The sequence below is a fragment of the Chaetodon trifascialis genome, chromosome 19, assembly GCF_039877785.1.
Source record: "Chaetodon trifascialis isolate fChaTrf1 chromosome 19, fChaTrf1.hap1, whole genome shotgun sequence".
Taxonomy (NCBI): domain Eukaryota; kingdom Metazoa; phylum Chordata; class Actinopteri; order Chaetodontiformes; family Chaetodontidae; genus Chaetodon; species Chaetodon trifascialis.
The window spans coordinates 24,127,663-24,148,946 of NC_092074.1; the positions used below are offsets into that span (position 1 = coordinate 24,127,663).

Below are 21,284 nucleotides of genomic sequence, written 5' to 3' on the forward strand. Positions count from 1 at the left end.
AGCCTAGCGTAGCACAAAGACTCAAAGCAGAGGGAAACTGCTAGCCTTGCTCTCAAAAGAAAAAAACCTAAAATGTCCAAAGCTAAATGATTTAGCCTTCAGACTCGATCTACATTCCACCTCAATAAAAACTGAATGTGTGACTTTTCTGCTCTCCTTCATCATTGTCTTCATCATCCAAGATACTGCATGAACGTTATTTAATCCCTCAATAATTCAAAAAGGATTTTCTGCCTTCTCGTCCTCGACTGAAGCTCTGATGATTTGTTCCTCTAACAGGACGAGGCCTCCACATCCCAGAGGAGACGCTGCAGCAGAACAACATGGCCGCCACTGCCGGTGGCTCATTAGCTTGATGCTCCATTAGCGGCAGTAGGAGGAAGTTCTGGATGAGGTGGTCATTAGCTAATTAGCTCAGGTCATTAGCCTGCTAGCTGGCATCCACACCTCCCATTCTGCTCAATCACAATATGGCTGCTGAGTCACAACTGAAGGCTTTCCTCCAGCTCACTGCAGCGAACGGCTAGTCCTTCAACGCTGACTGAAGTCAGAATTTTTACCCCCTGATGGTCAGTGATTAATATTTCAATATCAGACAGTAGAGACTTATCTATAAAACTTGACAGGTCGTGTGAGGTTTAGCCTAAATGTGGCCGTGCATCAGTTCTCCATCGTTACATTAACGTTTCCATAAACATCAGAACAGTTTATTTACTGTGTGACCGAGCAGGTTCATCCTGCTTTGGAGGTTTGTCTTGAATCTGTCCCGGTTCTGTCTTCTTCTTCTCGGTTTCTTTCCTGGGCTGCGATCCACAGCCTGCTCATGGTGGATTACCGTGGTAACAGTTTCATCTGGGAGTCCATTATTCAGCTGTTTGACTGCGACACGCTTTGCTGGCCAATAGGATGACACGAGTCAACCCAAAGAAAACCTCCAAAATAATGGTTTGATCTGGTCTGGTCTAGTCTGGTTGACCTGGTCTGGTCTGGTCTGGTCTGGTTGACCTGGTCTGGTCTGGTCTGGTCTGGTCTGTGTTGGTCTGGTCTGGTCTGGTCTGGTTGACCCTGGTTTGGTTTGGTTGGTCTGGTCTGGTCTGGTCTGGTCTGGTTGACCTGGTCTGGTCTGGTCTGGTCTGGTTGACCCTGGTTTGGTTGACCTGGTCTGGTCTGGTCTGGTCTGGTCAGGTTGACCTGGTATGGTCTGGTTTGGTTTGGTTTGGTTGGTCTGGTCTGGTCTAGTCTGGTTGACCTGGTCTGGTCTGATTTGGTTTGGTTTGGTTTAGTTGGTCTGGTCTGGTCTGGTTTGGTTTGGTTGACCCTGGTTTGGTTGGTCTGGTCTGGTCTGGTCTGGTCTGGTCTGGTCTGGTTGACCCTGGTTTGGTTGGTCTGGTCTGGTCTGGTCTGGTCTGGTCTGGTTGACCCTGGTTTGGTTGGTCTGGTCTGGTCTAGTCTGGTCTGGTTTGGTTGGTCTAGTTTAGGTCAGTTCGGCTCAGGTCATAACGTTGGTTTTTGGGTTGCAATGGGAGACCAGTTTTGTTTATTTGCTTTTCTGTGGTTTTGAATTCTGTTGTATTAGTTATTAAAAATATTGAATTCTTCACTTTTGATGGACTTAATGTTTCTTTAGTTATAAAGTCTAACAGAGTAACTGCAGCTTCTTCAGCCTGGACGGCAGGAAACGTCTCTTTCCTCGACTCGCTTGCTGCTCCTGCTGACGACTTTTAGTCCATCTCATCAAACCTCATCTTTGCTGGAAAGCACAAACCGTCAAACCTCCGCCGGCTCACACGTTCAGAGGCGGCTGGTGGTTGTGGTTTCTCTCAGCGTGCTGATGGAGATAATGAGGTGGATAATGAAGACGTGGCTTCCTGCGGCGGTTGGAGGGTTTACAAGCTGTGAGCGAGCAGCCGCCGCCCTCATCCCACATCAAACGCTGCTCCACCAAAACCACGTCTGCAGAGCCGTGACTCACAGGAACCGAGCCGGGTCGAGTCCACCTGGAACTGCTTCTGGGAAATCAGAGAGTGACGGCACCTTAAGTCACAGTGAGGTCCTCGTCCCTTTGGACTTTAACTGGACGTTAACTGGACTTTAATTGGACTTTAATTGGATTTTAACCGGACTTTAATGGTCTGGTCTGGTCTGGTTGACCTGGTCTGGTCTGGTCTGGTTTGGTTGGTCTGGTCTGGTCTGGTCAGGTTGACCTGGTATGGTCTGGTTTGGTTTGGTTGGTCTGGTCTGGTCTGGTCTGGTCTGGTCTGGTTGACCTGGTTTAGTTGACCTGGTCTGGTCTGGTCTGGTCTGGTCTGGTCTGGTCTGGTCTGGTTTGGTTTGGTTTGGTTGGTCTGGTCTGGTCTGGTTTGGTTTGGTTGACCCTGGTTTGGTTGGTCTGGTCTGGTCTGGTTGACCCTGGTTTGGTTGGTCTGGTCTGGTCTAGTCTGGTCTGGTTTGGTTGGTCTGGTTTAGGTCAGTTCGGCTCAGGTCATAATTGGACTTTAACTGAACTGTAATTGGATGTTAACTGGACTTTAATTGGACTTTAATTGGATGTTAACTGGACTTTGATTGGACGTGCTGTTACAACCTATCTGCATTGTGTTCAGTTACAGAAATGGGAATATTGGTAGAAACACTGAATGTTTTTACAGAATCCATAAATTCACCTCTGAACATCTGAATTTAAACAAAATGTGTCACAAAGATGAAAAGTCTTCTTTCCCGACATTCATCCAAAGCTGTTCTGGGAACCCTCTGAGAGCCTGATGGTCTGATCCGTCTGTGGATGTGGAGCTTAAAGAGTCCTTCGCCTCCTCGAGCAGCAGTGTTGAGTCACGTCCGTCTCGTCCTCTTCGTGATCGATACCGTCCTCCGTCTCTCTGCAGTGACCTCAGATTATGTTTGAATCTGTAATCAGGCGTCGCTGACCTCAGCGCTTCGTTATGAATCTACAGACGAGCAGCTGAAACTCTGAGATGAACGTCGACTGAAGGCGAGTCTGAGTCTGATCTGACACGTCTGAAACATGTCAGCGAGTCGGAGCTCTTATTTTACATTTTACAAACCAGAGCCAATCAGAAAATGGTCATTTATGATTTGTCTCACTCTTCTTCTACTGATGCTAATCACAGTGGACGAGGTCAAACGAAGACGTCTCTCAGTCTCAAACAGTCATGACGATAAAAATGAGAAAACCATTTAGAAATCGAACCAGATGTTTGTAAAAATGAGCCGTTTGTGCTCAAAGTGTTTTATTTGTGCACGTTTCGTCTCACTATGAGTCCACATGTTCCACCATCACTGTCTGAACGCCTCACGTGCAGTTTGTCCCTCCCTGCTTACCGTAGCGTGTTGTTGGTGTTCAGGTCTGCGGCAGGAGACCCTCCACACCCCCTCCAGGTAGTGCTGTGCAGTCAGGGGGAGGGGCGTGACTGTGGCCAGCCCCTTGGCCCCGCCTCCTCCCAGGTAGGTGCTCTGAACTCCACCCCATCCCCAGAGAGCTCCACCTCCACACTGCTCCTCATACGACCACCTCTGCTGCTTCACCGGCAGCTCGTCGCTCCCTGAAGCCGGGCGCGTGGCGGAGGCGGTGGCGGTGGGAGGCGGTAGGCCAGGGCCGGCAGGGCGGGGCGTCATCTCCCTGCTGATGCCCAGAGCGCGGCGCAGAGCGAGGCGTCTCAGCTGGTGGAAGGAGGCGCCGCAGACATCACAGCGGGCGTCGACCGAAGCGTGGCGGCCTCGGCGAGGCCACTGGAGGCGCTGCAGCTTATCAAAGAGGAAGGAGGCGTAGGCTGGGTCCTGAGGGGGCGGAGAGATGATATGATTGGTCAGTTTAAAGATCATGAGACCAATGAAAACAAGTGATGTCACGTGACCGAAGCAACATGACTCAGAGGGATGACGTCCAGATGAAACAAACAAACAAACAAACAAACAGACAGACAGACAGACAGACAGACAGACAGACAGACAGACAGTCTTCAGGCGTTGTGATCCTCCAGCTCCTCCAACACACACACACACACACACACACACACACACACACACACACACACACTCCGCCTCCTGTCTCACCTCTGACCAATCACAGAGTGACGTGGGAGTGATGTCAGGTTGTTTCAGAATGACAGACCTGGTCGGATGGAGCCTTGTGATTGGCTGAGAGAATAGAATGGAAAAACAAAGACTGTCGTTGTGACGACAGCGTCCCAGCTGTTCTGGATCAGTCTGACTGCTGGACTGCCTTCACAAACAAAGAGACGAGCTGCTCTGAGGTCAGTTCTCCTTCAGAAACAGACTTTTACTGCCTCTGTGTTTGACCTTTGACCTCTGCTCTTTCTGCTGCAGAGCAGCTGGCGGGAGGTCAGATGTCAAAGAGACAACGAAGACAGAAGGCAGACAGAGGACAGAGGACGGTGTGAAGACGAGCTGAGTCTTTGCTCTCAATTCAAGCATCATTTAAAAACATGAAGCTCATCAGAAAACAAACACAAACTCTTCAGCGCTGACAGGAAACCAGACGGCTCAACAGTTTTCAGGCGTCGGTTCACGAGTTCACGAAGCTCCTGTTGATCCTGAAAGAAACGACCAGTAACACCAGTCTGCCCAGCTGCTCCCAGTGCTGCATGTGGTGCGTTCAGGGTCACACGTTCAGAATAAAGCTGAAGAGACATCGACGATGACAGAAACAAGTGAAGACTGACCTGTGGAGTCCAAGCGCTTCCACAAGTCCTCCAGAGTCCTCCAGAGTCCTTCAGAGTCCTTCAGAGTCCCTCAGAGTCCTTCAGAGTCCTTCAGAGTCCTTCAGAGTCCTCAGAGTCCTCCAGAGTCCTCCAGAGTCCCTCAGAGTCCTCCAGAGTCCTTCAGAGTCCCCCAGAGTCCTTCAGAGTCCCTCAGAGTCCTCCAGAGTCCTCAGAGTCCTTCAGAGTCCCTCAGAGTCCTCCAGAGTCCTTCAGAGTCCTGAAGCCTCTGAGCTTCAGCAGCAGACTGAGTCAGTAAATCTCTGCAGTGACGACAGGACGTCACAGCAGCTGCACTCAGCGACAAAACCTCCTTCAAACAGACTCAGATTAACTGAAACTAAACTGCAGATTAACTGAAACTAAGACTCAGATTAACTGAAACTAAGATTCAGCTCAGACACAGTTTGACATTGACTCATTTCTTCTTATTTCAGGGTTATTAACCCTGTTAAACTGATCTGTCTGTCTGTCTCTTTCTCTGTCTGTCTGTCTGTCTGTCTGTCTGTCTGTCTGTCTGTCTGTCTGTCTGTCTGTCTGTCTCTGCATCCGTCTTTCTTTAGTTGTCCTGCTGCAGTGTCCATCGTCGTTTCTTTCTGCCTGCTGGTCCTGATGTTTGTCTTTTTGCTGTCTTCATCATTCTGCTCAGAGGACACTGATTTTGCTGCTGGCTTCGTTTGAGTGGACAGTCTCATTAATCATCTCGTTGGTCATGTCTCTGGATGTGAGAGCGCTTTGAATGTTAATTACTCTTTAAGGAGTGTTTGATGTCTCTGGAGGTCAGGCTGAACTCATTCATCATGAACGCTGCAGGAAAACGTCTCCGCTGAGAATCACGAGACGAGTTGGACAGAAGCTGCAGGACGGAGAATGTGGTGGACATCACAGGTCTGTCCACTGTGAAAGTACTCTGCAACAACAACCAGGAAGAAGGAGGTCAAGTATTCAGAGTAAAAGTACTCAGTCTGTGTCCCCCGTCCTCTTGTTTCTGGTCTCTTTAGATAATTGTGTCTCCTCGTTCATGTCTCAGCAGGACGTTCCTGTTGGACTTGGTTGAGGTGCAGCTCATTTTAACTGAAACTAATGATTCTTTTCCTTCTGGATCAATCTGCTGATCATTGCATCGATCCATCGATCGATTGCTTTGGAAACTTTCTGGAAACAGAGAAACGTTTCAGAGTCTGTCCGGCTGGCGTCCTCCGTCCCGCTGCTCCGTCCCGCTGCTCCGTCCCGCTGCTCCGTCCTGCTGCTCCGTCCTGCTGCTCCACCTCTGACTGCAGGCTCAGTCAGTCTGGCTCTGGGTCTTAGTGCTGCCCCCTGCTGGTTGCTTTCAGTGCTGCAGTGCTCAGCTTCCTGCAGCACCTGGACAAGGGTCACCTGTCACACACTCAGATCTGCACCACCCTGACGGAGCGTGACGGAGCGTCCTGCTGTCCATGGAGGAGGGCGGCCGAGTACATGTACTGATACTGATACTGTGATACTGGTACTGTGGTACTGTGATACTGGTACTGTGGTACTGTGATACTGATACTGTGATACTGTGATACTGATACTGTGATACTGTGATACTGATACTATGATCCTGGTACTGTGATACTGATACTGTGATACTGAGTGATATTTTGATTGAGATTATTAATTGATCAAAAGTATTGATGACAGTTTTCCTGTCAATGCAGTGATCCTGTGAGTAGAAGTACACAACATCAGCAGAAGTACTCAGACATACACACACACACTCAGACACAGACACAAACACACACACACACAGACACACGCACACACACACACACACACACACACACACACACACACACACACACACACACACACACACACACACACACACACACACACACACAGTTTTTACAAACTGAAGAGTCACATAAAACCAGGAGGATGGATGTGTGTGTGTGTGTGTGTGTGTGTGTGTGTGTGTGTGTGTGTGTGTGTGTGTGTGTGTGTGTGTGCGTGCAGCAGGGCGACAGAAGAAGTGAAGTCAGATCAAACAGATCAGAGAGAGAGAGTGAACTCCATAGAAAGTGATGCTCTCTCGCCCCGTTGGAGCGGCTCTCGTGTTCTTCAAATGAAACGCTGACAGAGGAGCTCAACATCAAACCGACTTCTGTGAACACGTCTGAGGCGAAGCCTCCAGAGTCACATGACTTCACTGAAGAGGCAGCAGGACAGAACGTCCACAACTACAAGAAGCCTTTAAACCGTCGACGAGCTGAAAGCTGCAGAAGAAGATCCTCTGAGGTCTGAACCTTATTCACACATTCATGGAGTCACACACTCGAGTAACACATGAACACATGAGCACAGATGGTTGTTGGTTTGAAGCATTTCAGATTTAATATCATTATATGATTTTAGAGAAGTAAGAGATCTTCAACAGTGCTGCTGTGTTAGTGGCTGATCCAGAGTCTGTGGATCAGGAGGTGTGTGCTGTCCTGCTGTGTTAGCGGCTGATCCAGAGTCTGTGGATCAGGAGGTGTGTGCTGTGCTGCTGTGTTAGCGGCTGATCCAGAGTCTGTGGATCAGGTGTGTGTGCTGGAGCTCAGAGCATCACTGTCATCGGTAACGGCATCCAGTGACCTCATGTCTGAATATTAAACAACCAACATGGCTGCTCTTAGCACTCACAGCTAACATGTTAGCTTTAGCTTTAGCTTTAGCGATGTATCTGCCTCAGCTTGAGGAAGTGAACGAGCAGAGTGCATGCGGGTGGGCGGGGCCACAGTTCGACAGGTAGGTCGTTTTATTTCGGGCCGTCAGTGCCACCGACGACTGATTTCTTTCTTTTTTTTGACTGATTGTCGGGACGTAGGGGGCTTCTGAACAGACATAATAAAAATGGCTCTAGAATAAAAGACCTGCTCCGTTTTAAATGTGAAGGAAACATTTTCGTCCTGCAGGAATGACAACGTAAAATATTTCTTCACTTTCCATCCATTCACATGTGAAACGTGTCATTAATTCATCATTTCCTCAGTTTAAATCACTGAATGATGATTCCTGATCTCATGACTGTTTGGCCCCGCCCCTCCGCTCCTCTCATCCAATCACATCACATCAGTGTTTGGTGTTGTTCCTCACCTTCAGGTCCGTCCCGTCGGCCACAGCGGCAGCTTGTCGGTTCAGTTGTGACGTCACGATGTGGCAACGCTGACACAGCCTGCGCAGCTCCTCCTCCTCCTCCTCCTCCTCCGGCTTGCCATAGCAGCTCAGTTCGCTGGCTGACAGCGAGCCTTCGGGGTTCGGGCGGGACGCGCAGCTTCTCGCCTCCCCCTCATCCTCTCCTGCAGAACGAAGACGCTTCCTGCGACTCGTCGAGCCCAGAGGAAGAGGAGTGTCTCCCTCCACCACCTGCAGGCCAACAGAAGAAACGTCACGTGACGGTCACACCTGCAGCCTCCTGCACTCACCTGAGTTCACTGTCACGTTGATTTCTCAGGAGCAGGACACACACAGAGACGACGAACCAGCAGGTTTAGTGAAGAACTGAAATAATATTCAACACTTAATCAAACTTCAGACTGTTTTTCACCACAGAAACACGAAGCTGCTGCAGCACACAGGAAGCTAACTGAGCTAGCTGCACGCTAGTATCTGTGGTGATGTCAGGTCACATGACCTCCTCATTAAGGTGAGAAATGGACATCAGGCAGTATGAACCAATCAGAAGCAAGAATTTGTACTTTTATTTGCTGCAGTAATCAGATGTTCCAAAACAGGAAGTGGAGCAAACAAAAACACCTGTTATTGTTTTTTTCCAGATCATGTGATCAACAACATTTAATGTGATGAAATGTCTCATCTGTGAACACGTCACATGATCTGACATGAAGGTCAGCTGACAGCAGCAACATCCACACACTCGTCAGCCTCACCTGCATCTGTCAGACACCTGAGCTATGAGATTTTAGCGTCAAAATAAAAGCACAGAAATACAAGTTCTCAGCCGAGGAGAAATGAGTACAATGAGAGAATTTACAGTGAAGCCACAAAAACAGAGAAACAGAAGCAGATTCAAGTAAGAACCAGTGAAATGTGAGAATCCAGAGTTTGAGCTTTCTTCTTTAACCGGCTCACTGTTTACTGTTATATCGAGGCTTTTAATTTGAAGGTTTGTTTTGACTCCAGTGAAGATGTCAGAGAGATACTCACTGTGAATCTCCTGTAGTCCGGTCTGCGTCCTCGAGCCGTGTTCCAGTACTGTGAATACATCTCTGCTGGTCCAGTCCCTGAAACTCACTTTAATCAATGCTGCGATCGACTCTGTGATCAATGCTGTGATCGACCCTGTGATCAATGCTGTGATCGACTCTGTGATCAATGCTGCCATCGACTCTGTGATCAACTCTTCATCTTCATCATCAGAGACACAGCTTCACTCTCTGTCAGCTGCTGGTGAAACCTCTGATTTCACTACAGTGAAGACAAAGAGAAGCTGAGCAAGTGTGTGTGTGTGTGTGTGTGTGTGTGTGTGTGTGTGTGTGTGTGTGTGTGTGTGTGTGTGTGTGTGTGTGTGTGTGTCAGGACTATGGGAGGAGAATGATGTCACTGAAGCGTGAACCTTCAGACTGCAGGAAGTGAAGGCTGAGACGAGTTCCTCTGCTCTGACACTCACTTACATAACTGCTGGATGAAGAAACTCACTTCACAGAATGATAAACCAGTTACAAGAGCAGTGGAGGAAGCAAGCGGTCCAGTCCAGTCCAGTCAAGTCCAGTCCAGCCAAGTCCAGTTCAGTTTAGTCCAGTTTAGTCCAGTCCAGCTTCAAAAGAAGCTGCTGGTGTAGAAATACTTGATGGTGTTCTGGCAGTATTCCTCAGATGGTCTAACGTGACCAGACAACCTCGTCAGTTGTAGTCAAAGAGCACTTCCTGTTTCCTGACGTTTGATTTGACATTAACTGACGAAGACAGAGCTGGAGACTGGATGAAGACTGTCAGGGACAATGATAAAGATCTGTTTGATCAGAATGTCATCAAGAAAGTTTGCTGACATCCATGTTTGATGTCTGGACAGTCTGTCAGACTGCAGAGGTTTGTGGTGTAACAGCTTGGTATCATCTGCATAGAGGCGGAGTCAACAGTGTCTCTGTGAGAATAAAACTGGTCCCAGTATCGACCCCTGAGGGACTCACCCTTGTACTGGGGAGTGAGGAAAGACATGGTTGGCAATAAAAACAATCCTTTCACACATCCTTTACTTCACAGAGATGTTCAGGAGGAGTTATATCTACAGAGGCCGAGGAGCCTTAGTGGAGCGTCACAGAGGTCAAAAGCTTGTTTAAAGAGACTAAACTTCATCAAACAGCAGTCGAGACATCAATGAAAGAATGGGTAGCAACAGTTTTTGACTGGATCTCAGAGTTTATCCTGAAGAAAGTTCAAGAGTGAAGACGTTCCTCACGAGGCGACTGACACTGATTAAAACCAAGAGGATTTAAAAGACATTCCAGCGTTAAAAAGAGCTTTTTAATATGAATGAAAACAGACAAACAGCTGACATTCCTCACCTGTTCATCTAAAGAAACCATCATCACCATCAACCATGAGGTGAAAGTCATTGTTCGTCCATGTTTGAGTCTGAGGTGGGTGTACGAAGGAGGCTGAAGTCATCCAGCAGCCTGTCTGTCGGAGGAAGTGGGCTTACTGTCAGCGGCATTAAAAGTACGTGAAAATACCATTAAAGCAAACACACGGCCGTCAGAGAGTCGGAGCCCAGCTAACAAAAAACCTTTTGTCTCACAACATTTCATCGTTGTTGTGTAGAAAGACAAAGCAAGCAAGCAAGAAGGTTGCCGGTTCAATCCCCAGGTCAGGCGTGGCCTTTCTGTGTGAAGTTTGCATGTTCTTCCCATGCATGCATGGGTTCTCTCCGGGTTCTCCGGCTTCCTCCCACAGACCAAAAACATGCTCATTAGGTTAATTGGTGACTCTAAATTGTCCGTAGGTGTAAGCGTGAATGTTTGTTTGTCCTTACATGTGGCCCTGCAATCGGCTGGTGACCGGTTCAGGGTGTACCCCGCCTCTCGCCCATTGTAGCTGGCTCCAGCCCCCCGCAACCCCGAAAGGGATAGGCGGTATAGATAATGGATGGATGTTTTTTTCTTTTACAACCCTGAAAACTGTCATTAAATTACATTATTATTAAATTATCTTTATTATCTTTAATGATGACAGGTGTTGAACAGGTGATGGCTGAGGGGCCACAAAGCTGTCCTCCTGTCTGCTTCTGGTCCACTTAAAAAAGGACTTTGAAGCCTTTGGGACAGTCCAAGTCCAACAGAACAGGAGAGTGACGTCGAGCCAGTCTGACCTGCAGCAGAGGGTGTAGTTCCACTGTGAGGCCACTAGATGGAGCCATGAACTATGAGATCAGCTCAGAGTGGAGGACGGACATCAGCAGCAGTGTTCGTTTGTTGTGAGACAGACTGCGGACCCAGATCCCCTGGTTCCTGACAAAGGCTTGTCCAGAACCTCAGACTGCCACAGAACAGAACTTCATCTGAACTGAGATCAGCTTTGAAAACTGCACCAACGACACGAAACTTGATTCAGCTCAGTTTTTATTTTAAATAGAGGGAGATCATTGGACAACAGACTTAAGATCACATGATCAATCACAGACGTTTAGAGCTGGAGCAGCCAATCAGAGACGAGGATTTAACCTGCGCGTGTTCTTCATTCTTAAGAAGAACGTTTGTTTTAACGATGGAAAAACTTATTTCAGCTCATTTTCAGTTAAATAATTCAAACCTCCAGAAAAGCATGAAACGAACAGAATGAATAAATATAAAATATAAAAATCTGTGAAAAAGAAACTTTTCTGCCTTGATAAAAATCATAAAAACAGCGTTCAGCTGAGCTGACGTCAATCAACAAACAAACAAACAGCACGCACTGATAATGTGAGACAGTAAAAAGCAGTGATGATGATGATGATGATGATGATGATGAGGAGGAGGAGTAGCTGAGCTCTTTGCTCCTCTTCCTCAGAGTCGTCTCTCTTCTGTCTTTTTAGTGATTCTTCATGATTTCAGAAGCAGAAACTCTTTAAAATGAATCAGTTGATCTGTAGTCTGAAGACAGTTTGACCAGCTTCTGTCTTCTCGAGGACAAAAGTGCGCAGAGACAACTGAAGGAGACATGAGACAGACTGAGCTCACCTCGTCCCGCTCCTCCTCTCACAGGTGGGTCTCGTCCAGGTGAGCGCTCCTTCGCTCGGGTCCAGTGGTCCTAAACATTTCACAAATATGGCTTCATGACTGTTGAAGTGTTGAGAACCACTGGACCAGAGAGGATCAGCAGGTCCGCCACCGCCGCTCCGCCACCGCTCCACCACCGCTGCTCCGCCGCCACCGCTCCACCACCGCTCCACCACCGCTGCTCCGCCACCGCTGCTCCGCCGCCGCAGCCTTTATACCCTGAACCTCCTCACGAGGCAGGAATGAAGCCCTGACCGGTCCGCCCGGCTCAGCGGAGGCCTTACCTGTCGGCCCAGGTGTGGACATGCCTGAGCTGCGTTCACGTGCGCTCAGGCTCGACTCACCTGCTCCACCTGTTCACTCACCTGCCCAGACTTTAACTCAAACATGAAATCAGAGTTTTGAATCTTTCATCACAGAAAAGAGACTCGATGAGTCAAATGAAAAAAAAAAAAACCTGAAGCTTTCTTCTTCTTCTCCTGATGATGATGATGATGATGATGATGATGAAGATGACGATGATGATGATGAGGATGACGATGACGATGACGATGATGGACTGATCGCTGACATCAAAGCCTGATTTTTTTCTGACGAGGCAAACTTCATTTAATCAATCATGTTTGATCAGATTCAGCCGTGAAGTAAAAATCAGTCCAGAAGCTTCTTCTGTCTGTCAGGTGTGATGATGTCAGAGGTCAGAGGTCAGAGGTCAGCACAGCGCTCTTTGTGTTCCATAAAAACATGATTTAATCAATGTGACCGATCACTTTGTTTCTCATCAGGACGATCATTCTGCTCTTGTTGACTGATTCCGTGAAAACACTTCCTGTTTGTTTCCTCCTCAGGTGTCTCTCAGCGAATCAGAGGACACACCTGAAACATCTCATTCTCATCTGTTTTGTGTTGAATCACATTGTTTCCTTTCGGCCTGATTGATCATTGATCCTCTTTGAAGACACGGATCAATGAAAGTTTGCCGTAAGTCTTGGACATACGTGGTTTTCAGTGGACCTGTCGTCTGTCTCAGGTGTGTTCCAGGTGAACAGGAAGTGGAACCGGTTGTGGCTGAGCTGCATTCTTCTGTCTAATGATAAACCTGATCTCACCTGCTGATTGTCAGGTGGGTCGCACCTGTTCTCACACATACCTCCGAATGTGTCCTCGCAGTGTGTCTGAAGATGGACACAGAGACGAAGACGAAGACGAAGATGAAGATGAAGAAAAGAGAAAGAAACAGGTTGAACAGAGAAGAAGAACGACAGGAACGAAGAGAAGAAGAAGACAGACGTCATTCTGCCGCTGTGTGTGTGTGTGTATGCGTATGTGTGTGTGAGTGTATGTGTGTGTCTTTGTGTGTGAATGTGTTTGTGAGTGTGTGTGTGTGTGTGTGTGTGTGTGTGTGTGTGTGTGGTGTGTGTGTGTGTGTGTGTGTGTGTGTGTGTGTGGTGTGTGTGTGTGTGTGTGTGTGTGTGTGTGTGTGGTGTGTGGGTGTATGTGTGTGTGTCTGTGTGTGTCTTTGTGTGTGTGTGTGTGTGTGTGTGTGTGTGTGTGTGTGTGTGTGCGTATGTGTGTCTGTGTGTGTCTTTGTGTTTGAATGTGTGTGTGTGTGTGTGTGTGTGTGTGTGTGTGTGTGTGTGTGTGTGTGTGTGTGTGTGTGTGGTGTGTGTGTGTATGTGTGTGTGTGTGTGTGTGTGTGTGTGTGTGTGTTTTCTTAAAAACAAAATTTGATGACAGAAACTTTTAATAAACTGATTTGTTTCACTGAAGAGATGAAGTCACTCCCTCCTCCTCTTCCTCCTCTTCTCCCTCCTCCTCTTCCTCCTCTTCTCCCTCCTCCTCTTCCTCCTCTTCTCCCTCCTCTTCTCCCTCCTCCTCTCCCTCCTCCTCTTCCTCCTCTTCTCCCTCCTCCTCTTCCTCCTCTTCTGTTCCTTCCTGTGAGAATTGTTTCTTCTCCCCTCCCACACAGTCTGGAATTTGATTGGCTGAGAGCCGTGTGGGACGTCCCTCCTCCTCCACTTCGCTCTGTGACCTTTGACCTCCCTCCTCTGGCTCAGTCTGCTTCCCTGTGCTGGTTCCATTCAGGTCACAGCTGGAACATGCGCGCACACACACACACACACACACACACACACACACACACACACACACACACACACTGATAACGCACATGTATGGAAACACGTTAGTGTCAAAAACAGTGAGCTCAGAGCTTCAGAGCAGTAAACAGTACACAGTCAGTACTGCACTAAGTATCATGTCGCAGTACATGTACTTCATGTCAGACTTCTTAAAGAGAATTCACAAACTTTTAATAACACGTCTGGAGTCAAGACAACATCACAGGAATGTTATTGATCGATCGATGGATCGATGGATTGATTGATTGACACTGTCCTCTGGAGGACGGAGGAGTCTCTCAGCTGATTTTTAATCCTTGTTTTTATTCTACTTGTTTTTTATGTTCACTGAGATTTGTCATTCATGAGCTTCCGTACAGAAATACACACAGAGACGCCCACAGGAGTGACTGAACAAACACACACACACACACACACACACACACACACACACACACACACACACACACACACACTCTCCTGCTGCAGTGTGTCAGGAGTCTTCTGGTCGTCTCTCAGGTCAGTTCCTGTCGTTGTTGTTGTTGTTGTTGTTGTTTAGTTTGCAGTCACTCTGACTCTGATGACTGGACACGTCTTCACGTCTGTCTGCAGCTGCACTGATGAATCATGGGAAACGCTGGCGACTCACAGACGTGTGTTTGTGTGAGGTTTCAGACGCTCGAGCTCTTGGACTCTTTAAGGTCTTACTTTTTAATCATTAACACGTTCAATGGCAGACGGAGTCACCGGGTCACAAGTCGTCTCTCTGTCCGTCTCTCCGCTCGCCCAGCATCTCGTCTTTCTGTCCATCATGTGGAGACCAGCTGAGAAAAGAAGCTTCAGCATGATGTCTGTTTGATTTCTGTCAAACGTGAGAGCGAGCTCGTCTATCACCTCAGTCTGTTTTTACACCTTCAGCAGTTCTACAACACCTGTGGACATCTGTGTCCTCTCTGTGGACAGCTCTGTGGTCTCTGTGGACATCTGTGTCCTCTCTGTGGACAGCTCTGTGGTCTCTGTCGACATCTGTGTCCTCTCTGTGGACAGCTCTGTGGTCTCTGTGTCCTCTCTGTGGACACCTGTATCGTCTCTGTGGACATCTGTGTCCTCTCTGTGGACACCTCTGTGGTCTCTGTGGACACCTGTGTCGTCTCTGTGGACACCTGTGTGGTCTCTGTGTCCTCTCAGAGACCACACAGACACCTGTGTGGTCTCTGTGGACACCTGTGTCCTCTCTGTGGACACCTGTGTTGTCTCTGTGTCCTCTCTGTGGACACCTGTGTGGTCTTTGTGTCCTCTCTGTGGACACCTGTATCATCTCTGTGGACATCTGTGTCCTCTCTGTAGACACCTGTGTTGTCTCTGTGTCCTCTCTGTGGACACCTGTGTGGTCTCTGTGGACACCTGTGTGGTCTCTGTGGACACCTGTGTCCTCTCTGTGGACACCTGTGTTGTCTCTGTGTCCTCTCTGTGGACACCTGTGTGGTCTTTGTGTCCTCTCTGTGGACACCTGTATCGTCTCTGTGGACATCTGTGTCTTCTCTGTGGACACCTCTGTGGTCTCTGTGGACACCTGTGTCCTCTCTGTAGACACCTGTGTTGTCTCTGTGTCCTCTCTGTGGACACCTCTGTGGACACCTCTGTGGACACCTCTGTGGACACCTGTGTCCTCTCTGTAGACACCTGTGTTGTCTCTGTGTCCTGTCTGTGGACACCTGTGTCACCTGTCTCTCTCTCTCCTTCAGTCATGTTGTCCTTGGCCGTCCTCTCGCTACGTCTCGGGGTGTCCAGTTGCCGAGGAAGCAGACGCTCCATAGCAACCGTGATCTCCGGCAACAAGACGTCCAAGTGAGTCCCAGCTTGTCCCAGTTGGTCCAGTCACAGCGGTCAGATGTGAGCAGTGTGAGCTGATCCTGGATCTGTGTGTGAGCAGGTTGGTGAGGGAGAGGCTGAAGACGGAGGTGGAGAAGATGAAGAGTCACTCAGGCTTCAGACCAGGTCTGCTCGTCTTACAGGTGAGTAACCTGTGAGTGACTTTGTCACTGGTCAGTTTGGACTTCAGAAAGTCCAGCAGAGGAAACGGCAGGCGGAAAGACGACAGCTCAAAAACAGCAACAACAACAACAACAATGAAACTACTCATCATGTTGTTGGTGACATCAGGTGTGAGGTCAGGACACGTGTTGTTGTTGTTGTCGTTGTTTTGGAATAAGATCACATGAGTGTGTGTTTGAACACGTGTCTGTCGTTCTGGTCCAGACTGGGGACTCTGGGTCAAACTGGTCTGAACCGGTTGTGCTGGCTGCAGCTGCTCCTCTTCTCAGGAACCTGATAACAAACGTTGAGCCCTTCAAACCCAAACCTGAACCTGCAGAGACCGCTTCCATCCAAAACTCAGTTCCTGTCTGAGGTGACATCTCCTCATGTGATGACATCATCCCACAGTTAGCAAATCAACTGTCAGCAAACAGATCACAGTTCAGACTGTGCTTTGACCCTCCAGACCTCCCGTACATTAGAGCGCTCTCACTTCCTGTTTCACCTGCACACACCTGCTTCCTGTCCGTGAACCTGCCACCACCTCATGTCTTCATTCTGTGTCGTCTCCTTTCTTCTCCGCCTCGTCCATTTGGTTCTCTGCTGTGAGACAAAGTGTGACAGCAGGATCAGGTGACTGTCACATGACCTCTGTGTGTGATCAGGTGTCAAACTGTGTTTCAGGTGGGAGACAGAGACGACTCCAACCTGTACATCAGCTCCAAACTGAAGGCTGCAGCCGAGGTCAGAGACAAACATTTCATCCACGTTCATTCAGTGTCTCATCGACAGATCAGACTCAGACCAGCTCACGGCTCCACAGCCAGGTTCAGATCTCACGAGTCCACATGAGGGATCAGTTCTCAGCCTGGTTCACACTTTAAAGTGGACTCAGATGTGAAGCAGGGACAGAGCTTATTAAGACGTGTTCATTAAGTGAGGACTCGGTCCTCATCCTGAATCATCCAGAACGTTCTGGTTCTTTACCCGCCCCGATGATGTCATCGCGTCCATGTCAGATTGATATATTGATCTTTTCATGATCGACTGGCTTCAGTCACACTGTCAGCTTCTCGTCTGCAGATCGGAATCGATGCGAAACACGTGAGGCTGCCGAGCACAGCGACGCAGGACGAGGTCGGTGACGAACCTGCAGCGACGACAACGTCCAGCAGATGAAGGTGCGGCTCTGACCACTTCCTGTTTCCTGTGGTCCCACAGGTCCTGCAGCGCATCATGTCGGTCAACGAGGACTTGTCTGTCCACGGTCTGATTGTCCAGCTTCCTCTGGACTCCATCAACCCCATCGATGCCGACCTCGTCACCAACGCCGTCTCTCCGGACAAAGATGTGGACGGGTGAATCCTCACAGGAAGTTTGTCTTCCTTTGTCTTCGTGTCCTGGACGGTTTCAGTTCTGTGCTTTCATGTTTTTGTCCCTGAGTTTAATCAACTGACGTGATTCCTGATCAGCCCTTTGACCTTTAACAGTGACGCTACAGTGTGTGTGTGTGTGTGTGTGTGTGTGTGTGTGCGTGTGCGTGCGTGCGTGCGTGTGTGTGTGTGCGCGCGCAGTCTGAGCTGTATTAATGCAGGCAAGTTGTCTCGAGGTGACCTGAACGACTGCTTCATCCCCTGCACCCCCAACGGCTGCATGGAGCTCATCAGACAGACAGGTGTCACACACACACACACACACACACACACACACACACACGCACACACACACAAACCACACTCTCAGATGATGTCACAGACACACAAATATCACAACTTCCTGTTCCTGTGTAGGCGTGTCTGTGGCGGGGAAACATGCAGTTGTGATTGGTCGCAGTAAGATCGTCGGCGCACCGATGCACGACCTGCTGCTGTGGAGCCACGCCACGGTGACCACCTGTCACTCCAAGACACCTGACTTACCTGAACAGGTGACCTCACTCACCTGAGGATTAGTACTATTATTTAATGTGAAGCACAAAGTAGTTTCTCTGTGGAAAAGTAATTTGAGCTCAATGTCTTGTATGAAAGGTGCTGCACAAATAAACTTTATTATTATTATTATTCTTTATTATTATTACAAATTAATTTCAAATCCTGAGATACCTTATCCTGAGAAACTCCATGTGTCTGATGATGCATTTCCTGTGTCTGATGATGCGTTTCCTGTTTGTATGCAGGTGGGCCGGGCTGACATCCTGGTTGTGGGGGCGGGGAGAGCAGAGATGGTGAGAGGAGAGTGGGTGAAGGAGGGAGCTGTGGTCATCGACTGTGGAATCAACCATGTACCAGGTACACACTGATACTGCATCAGGGACCACACACAATACTACATCTGATACTGGTCTGATACTACGTCTGGTCTAACGTGGGTGGGCATCACAGACTGTGAACTTATTACACATGAACCTCTCAGCAGAACGTCTTCTGTCCCTCTGGGTAACTCTTCGTCCTCGTTGATCTGTGGTGTCCCTCATGGCTCAGTTGGACTGCGGCGTCCCTCATGGCTCAGTTGGACTGCGGCGTCCCTCATGGCTCAGTTCTTGCCCCCCTTCTGTTGTCTCTATAAAGAGCTTTATTGTTTCTCTGCAGACGACACCCTGTTGTACATAAATAAATAACCTCCGTTCATACGAACACCGTCACATGACTGTTCTCGTGGTGTAGACAGAAAGCAGATTGTGTGTGACCTTTGACCTCTGTGTACTCGTCTCTGACAGACGAGACGAAGGCCAGCGGCAAACGGGTCATTGGAGATGTTCACTATGCCTCAGCCAATCAGAGAGCAGGGTTCATCACACCTGTTCCAGGAGGGGTGGGGCCGATGACGGTGGCCATGCTCATGGAGGTAATTTAGTGCATTTATTCTATTTTATTTTACTTGACTTTATTTTTGTTTGCATGATTGTTGAAGTGAAAAATAATAAAGTGATAACTCAAACGTGCGTTTGGCGCTCGAAGCTGATGCTGCTGGTTCTGTTGCAGAACACGGTGCAGAGCGCTCAGCGTTTCCTCCTGAAGCGCCAGCCGAGGAGGTGAAACAGCAACACCGCAGGAGGAGAAGGTGGAGGAGGTCAAACCTGAAGTTTCTTCTACAACAGAGAACTTCATCTCCAAACGTTTCTGCTGTCATCTTTTACTTTCCTGCTGTTCGTCAGATTTTCTTCTTCTGCTCGTTATTTTTCTTCTCTTTTGCAGTTTTCTTTTCTTAATTGAGTTTTGGTGTGTTTCTCTCTGCTGCTGTGACCTCGTCTGCGCACAAAGATCAATAAAGATTCGTTTGAATTGATGTGTTTAAGGGATCTGACTGAACAGCGACACTGAGGAGATTCAACAATCAAAATCACAGAAGAAGAAGAAACAACGAGCACGCTGCCTGTCAGCCGGAGCTCAGGGCGCAACGATGGCAAGATGTCTGCTCTGGGGTCAGAGGCCGTCGCCATGGGAACAGAGACACGCCAGCTGTCTCCTGGACTGAAGCAAACGTGAAGTGACCTGATCTGTGATCAGTGTATTGATTATTGACAGTTTATGATTTTTGGATTTTGATTGGCTCTGATCTGATATTGTTGATGTTGTTTCAGTCGTTCTGTTCGTCGGTTTCACGTCTCTTCAGTCTGTTAACAAATAAAGTTTGACTTTAAGCATCTGAACATAACGTTTTATTAATTACTCAGACGTTTCATTCAGAAACAGCTGAATGTTCATGTCGTCATTGTGAACACATTATTTCTGATGCTGAAACTTTTTTTTTGTTTTTAACATGAAGTTGAAGTTTTAACGTTTTGCAGAAGCCTCGATGATTGACAGCTGGTTGACCATTAATCACATCGATTGACGGTTCGTTTGAGTCTGAATGATCTGAAATGATTCTACAGTTTGATGAGGCCTGATGTTTGAGATGATTTAAACACAGAAAACACTTCCTCCTTTTCTTCTTCTTCTCCTTCTTCTTCTTCTTCTTCTTCTTCTTCCTCTTCTTCTTCTGTGGTCGACACTCGTCTGTTCTTCATGATGAAGAGCAGAAGGAAAAGATCAATAATCATTCAGTCGGATTCAGTTCGGTCTGCAGCAAATACAGTTTTTAAACATAAATTAAAAGCACACTTTTCTCCTTTGTTGTCACATCAAACTAAAATCAGTCACATGAACAAATCAAAGCAAAGAGGAAACTAAATATTTACAAAAATACTTATTGATTAACACCAATCAGCTGTGAGGTTAGTTAATGATCAGAATGTAAATCAGTTACAATTTAATGCTTCAAAGAGGATTCCGATGATCAAATGGTGGATTTTTTGCCCTGAGCTGCGACTGTCAGGCAAGCAGAGGTGATCTGGTCTGTGATTGGTCAGCTGAAAGCCGCCGTGTGTTGGTGTCATTTCGTCGTTCAGCAGGTGGAGTTTGAACCGTGGAGCACTTTGATACAACGAAAACTAAATGTCCGTCACACACGGACAACGAACGTGGACATCATGAGATGAATCATGGCTGCATGTTTCTAAAAACACCTGAACGAACTCCACCTGCCGATGAAGATGAGGCGTTCACATCGAAGGCTCCAGAACAGTCACAAAACGACCTTTTCAGATCTTCTCATTGCCTGATGTCATCTGATGACGTCATAGTGATGCCACACGTACAGTCTGTGTTACAAACTCTCACACCTACGAGCTCTTCCTCAAGCTCTTCGTCGTCAGGCGTGATCTCTGCAGCCCGGCGGCTCTCGGAGAACGCAGTCTGACTCTCTCTGCTCTTCTCTGGTCAGCTGATCCACGGCGGCGTTCATGGCGGCCCGGACCAGAGAGCGAGCCGTTTGAAGCAGCCGCTGCTCGCTGGGCTCGAAGCCGAGGAGGAGGAGGAGGAGGTGGTTCCCTGAGGAGGAACTGTCCTCCCAACACTCCTCCTCACCATCCTCCTGAGCGACGGCGTCTGGAGGAACCAGCTCAATCCGGATGGAGGGTCCGTTGATGGATGGCTGTAGGGGGTGTGAGGTGGGTTCATCCATCTCGTCCTCACAGTGGACCTGCGGTGATGATGACGTCGAGGCTGAAAGCAGCTCAGCAGCGTCCAGGACGACTCTGGTGGAGACACCGAAGACCTCGTCTTTCTCTGAAGATTCAAGATCCATGAAATCTTTGACAACAACCTCCCCGTCAGTCTGGGTGGTTTC

At 48.3% G+C, this 21,284-nt stretch overlaps 2 protein-coding genes across 2 annotated transcripts in view; one reads left to right on the forward strand and one right to left on the reverse strand.

Moving 5' to 3' along the window:
- The window catches only part of LOC139347931 (kinesin-like protein KIF26A), a 32,965-nt gene extending 29,332 nt beyond the window's left edge, over window positions 1–3,633 (reverse strand). The window contains exon 1 of the mRNA XM_070987805.1: window positions 3,340–3,633. Coding sequence (XP_070843906.1) covers window positions 3,340–3,633 — 294 coding nt within the window. The remainder of the gene's footprint in view (window positions 1–3,339) is intronic.
- Window positions 3,634–14,552: 10,919 nt separating this feature from the next.
- On the forward strand, window positions 14,553–19,761 carry LOC139348177 (C-1-tetrahydrofolate synthase, cytoplasmic-like). Its single transcript, XM_070988140.1, has 12 exons — window positions 14,553–14,597; window positions 15,824–15,926; window positions 16,012–16,093; window positions 16,800–16,859; window positions 17,199–17,252; window positions 17,337–17,473; window positions 17,690–17,790; window positions 17,906–18,042; window positions 18,292–18,403; window positions 18,832–18,959; window positions 19,097–19,184; window positions 19,411–19,761. The coding sequence occupies exons 2-11, from the start codon at window positions 15,826–15,828 to the stop codon at window positions 19,148–19,150; spliced, it is 966 nt and encodes a 321-aa protein (XP_070844241.1). The 5' UTR covers window positions 14,553–14,597; window positions 15,824–15,825; the 3' UTR covers window positions 19,151–19,184; window positions 19,411–19,761.
- Window positions 19,762–21,284: the final 1,523 nt, after the last annotated feature.